We start from the raw sequence: 2,931 nt of genomic DNA, 5'->3' as shown, positions 1-2,931 counted from the left end.
GGATCCTCAGTGTCCCTCAGAGGGCTCTCCTTCCCGGGATCCTTGGGGGGATCTGCTTCTTGGGATCCTCAGTGTCCCTTGGTGGGCTCCACTTGCCAGGATCCTTGGTGTCCTTCAGAGGGCTCCACTTCCCACCATCCTTGGTGGGCTCTGCTTCCCAGGGCCCTTGGTGTCCTTCAGAGGGCTCTGCTTCCCAGGATCCTCAGGTGCTCATCAAATAGAGGGAACCAGCCCTTCCCACCCGGGTGGGGAGGGAGAAACCAGTTCCCATTGCTCCCAGGGCCGTGGGGTTCCTGGGACTCCTGTCTCCATGTGGAGGGAGCAGCACACTCCAGGCAGGTGGAACCTCCCCTGGCACTGGGGCCAGGCCCCTCCACAAGGATCCTTGAGGTCTTGGTCAGCCCCTGGGTTACTGGGGGGTGTTTCCAGGGGAATGGGGTGAAAACAGCCCAGTGAATTCCAAAGGGTTTATTCCACCTCCCAGGGAAGTTCCCAGTCAGCCCCTGGAGCAGGTGGAGTTTGGGATCGATCTCTGCGTTTACCTGGAAGCAGAGCTGGGGAATTCTAATTAAACTGTGTTTACCTGGAAGCAGATAAAACACCCTGGGTGGGTGCAGCTGCTGGCTCTGCTGCTCCTGGGCTGCAGCAGGACCCAGGAGCTCTCTGGGGCAAACACCTCCCAGGTGAATTCCCTGTGTCACCTTCCCAAGGCAGAGGTGGCACTGGAGCCCCCAGCTCCGGGTGTCCCCAGCCCCATTTTCCAGCCAGATCCTGTCCTCCTCCCTGGAAAAAGGGGCTGCTCTGTATCCCAGCCCATGGCATCTCCAGCTCTTCCTGCTTTCCTGGACCCTTCTGCTGCCCCTCCGGGCACTGCCAGGACCTTGGCACTCGGTGACACACGGACCCGACTCCCTTGTCCATCACTCGGCCTCCCCTGCCAGCTGGGAAAGGCTTCCAGGGGTTTCCAGGGAAAACGTTGGGTCTGCAGGACCAGGAGGGTCGGGGGTGCTGAGCACAAGGCTCAGGGATGGTCTGGATTGGTCTGGGAAGCTGCTCCCCAGTTCATCCCATGGATTTCATCCACAGGGATGATGGACAGGGCTTGGAGCAGCCTGGGCAGGGGGAGGTGTCCCTGCCCATGGCAGGGGGTGGCACTGGCCGGGATTTAAGGTCCTTCCCAACCCAACCCTGTCTGGGATTCTGGAGCTCTGTTGCCATGGAGCTGGGAGAGTTGGGAATGTCCAGCCTGGAGAAGAGAAGGCTCCAAGGAGACCTGAGAGCCCCTTCCAGTGCCTAAAGGGGCTCCAAGAGCTGGAGAGGGACTGGGGACAAGGCATGGAGGGACAGGACAAGGAGAATGGCTTCCCACTGCCAGAGGGCAGGGATAGATGGGATATTGGGAAGGAATTCCTCCCTGTGAGGGTGGTGAGGGGCTGGAATGGATTTCCCAGAGAAGCTGTGGCTGCCCCACCCCTGGAAGTGTCCAAGGCCAGGCTGGATGGGGCTTGGAGCAACCTGGGCAGTGGGAGGTGTCCCTGCCCGTGGCTGGGGGTGGCACTGGGTAGGGTCTAAGTTCCCTTCCAGCTCAAACCATTCCAGGATTCCCTGATTGTGCCTGGGCTGGCTGTTCCAAACATGACTGTTCCTTTTTTGGTGTGTGGAACCATCATCCCTGCCTTTGGCATCCCCTGGAGCTGCCTTTGGCTCCTGCCTGGCTCAGGAGCTCAGAGGTGGCATTTCCGGTGTCACCCCGAGCCAGCCCCGCTCTGTCCCTGCCCTGGGCCCCTCCTGCAGCTCCGGGGTTCCCACCTGGGCTGGGCCTGCTGGGGAACCCCCAGACCATTTGGAATTCCCACCCTGGTTTCCTGCAGGCCTCGCAATTTCTGTGGCATCATTTTTCCCGGTCTCCCTGTGGCTTTTAATTCAGTTTTGATCATTCCTGGTGTTGGGAATCTTCCCAGAATGGAATCCCTGACTGACAGCTTCCCAGGTGATTTTGGTTTTTGAGCTGAACTCCCCGGTGGGAGGTGGTCATGGATCAGGCAGATTCCTGCAGGGACAATCCGGGGGTGCTGCTCTGAGGCACGAGGATGGTTCTCCCACAGGGATCTAATCCCTTCCAGCCCAGTTTTCCATGTTTATCCGGCAAAAATGTGTCCAAAAACAGTTCACAAAGAGAAATCCCTGAACCTGCAATGGCTATTCAGGGCTGTCAAATCCAGACCTTTGACTTTCCTCATTACCTGTGTGAATATTCCTCATTCCCAGCGGGAATAAAAGCCTGTGGCTGTTCTCAGGGAGCCTATGGAAGGAGGATGGTTGATGGCAAAGCTGGAACGATGAAATCAAAAATTTGTGCCAAAAACATGGGATCTGCTCTGCTGAACCCACTGCCAGAGGGACCCATTCCCTGGACTCCCTGTTTGGGAATTTTTGGCAATAATGGTTGCTGTCCTTTTTCCAGATCCAGGTGTTTGAGGATGGAGCTGACACAACGTCCCCAGAAACCCCGGAATCTGCTGCCATGAAGGTCCCCAAGAGAGGTACAGCCTGGGTGGGAAATCCTTCCCAAAGGGCTGGGAAATCTTTCCTGGAGAGGTGGGAATTTTGTGCTGGAGGGAATGGGAAATTATTCCCCAAGGGGGAATAATTGTGCTGGAGAGATGGGAAATCCCTCCTGAAGGGATGGGAAGTAGTTTCCAGGTGGAATGCGAAATCCTTCCTGGAGAGGTGTGAAATCCTTCCTGGAGAGGTGGGAAATCCTTCCTGAAAGGGTGGGAATCCTTCCCAGATAGAATGGGAAGTCCTTCCTGGAGAGAGGGAGCTCTTTGTGGTGGGAATCCTTCCCGGAGGGTTGGGCACATAGAATGCAGCCCTGACCCACTCTGAGGCTCTGGAATTGCAGTGTCTGTGTCTCCAGCCCCATTCCCA

At 57.2% G+C, this 2,931-nt stretch overlaps 1 protein-coding gene across 1 annotated transcript in view; it reads left to right on the top strand.

Annotated features, from left to right (window-relative positions):
- The first annotated feature begins 1,635 nt into the window (after positions 1–1,635).
- The window catches only part of DCTN1 (dynactin subunit 1), a 25,239-nt gene continuing 23,943 nt past the window's right edge, over positions 1,636–2,931 (top strand). Inside the window, exons 1-2 of the mRNA XM_029958966.1 lie at positions 1,636–1,653; positions 2,465–2,543. Of these exons, the coding sequence (XP_029814826.1) occupies positions 1,636–1,653; positions 2,465–2,543 (97 nt within the window). The remainder of the gene's footprint in view (positions 1,654–2,464; positions 2,544–2,931) is intronic.

This window comes from Manacus vitellinus, unplaced genomic scaffold (genome assembly GCF_001715985.3).
Source record: "Manacus vitellinus isolate BGI_N305 unplaced genomic scaffold, ASM171598v3 scaffold_188_pilon, whole genome shotgun sequence".
Taxonomy (NCBI): Eukaryota; Metazoa; Chordata; class Aves; order Passeriformes; family Pipridae; genus Manacus; species Manacus vitellinus.
This window is presented reverse-complemented; position numbering and strand designations above follow the sequence as displayed.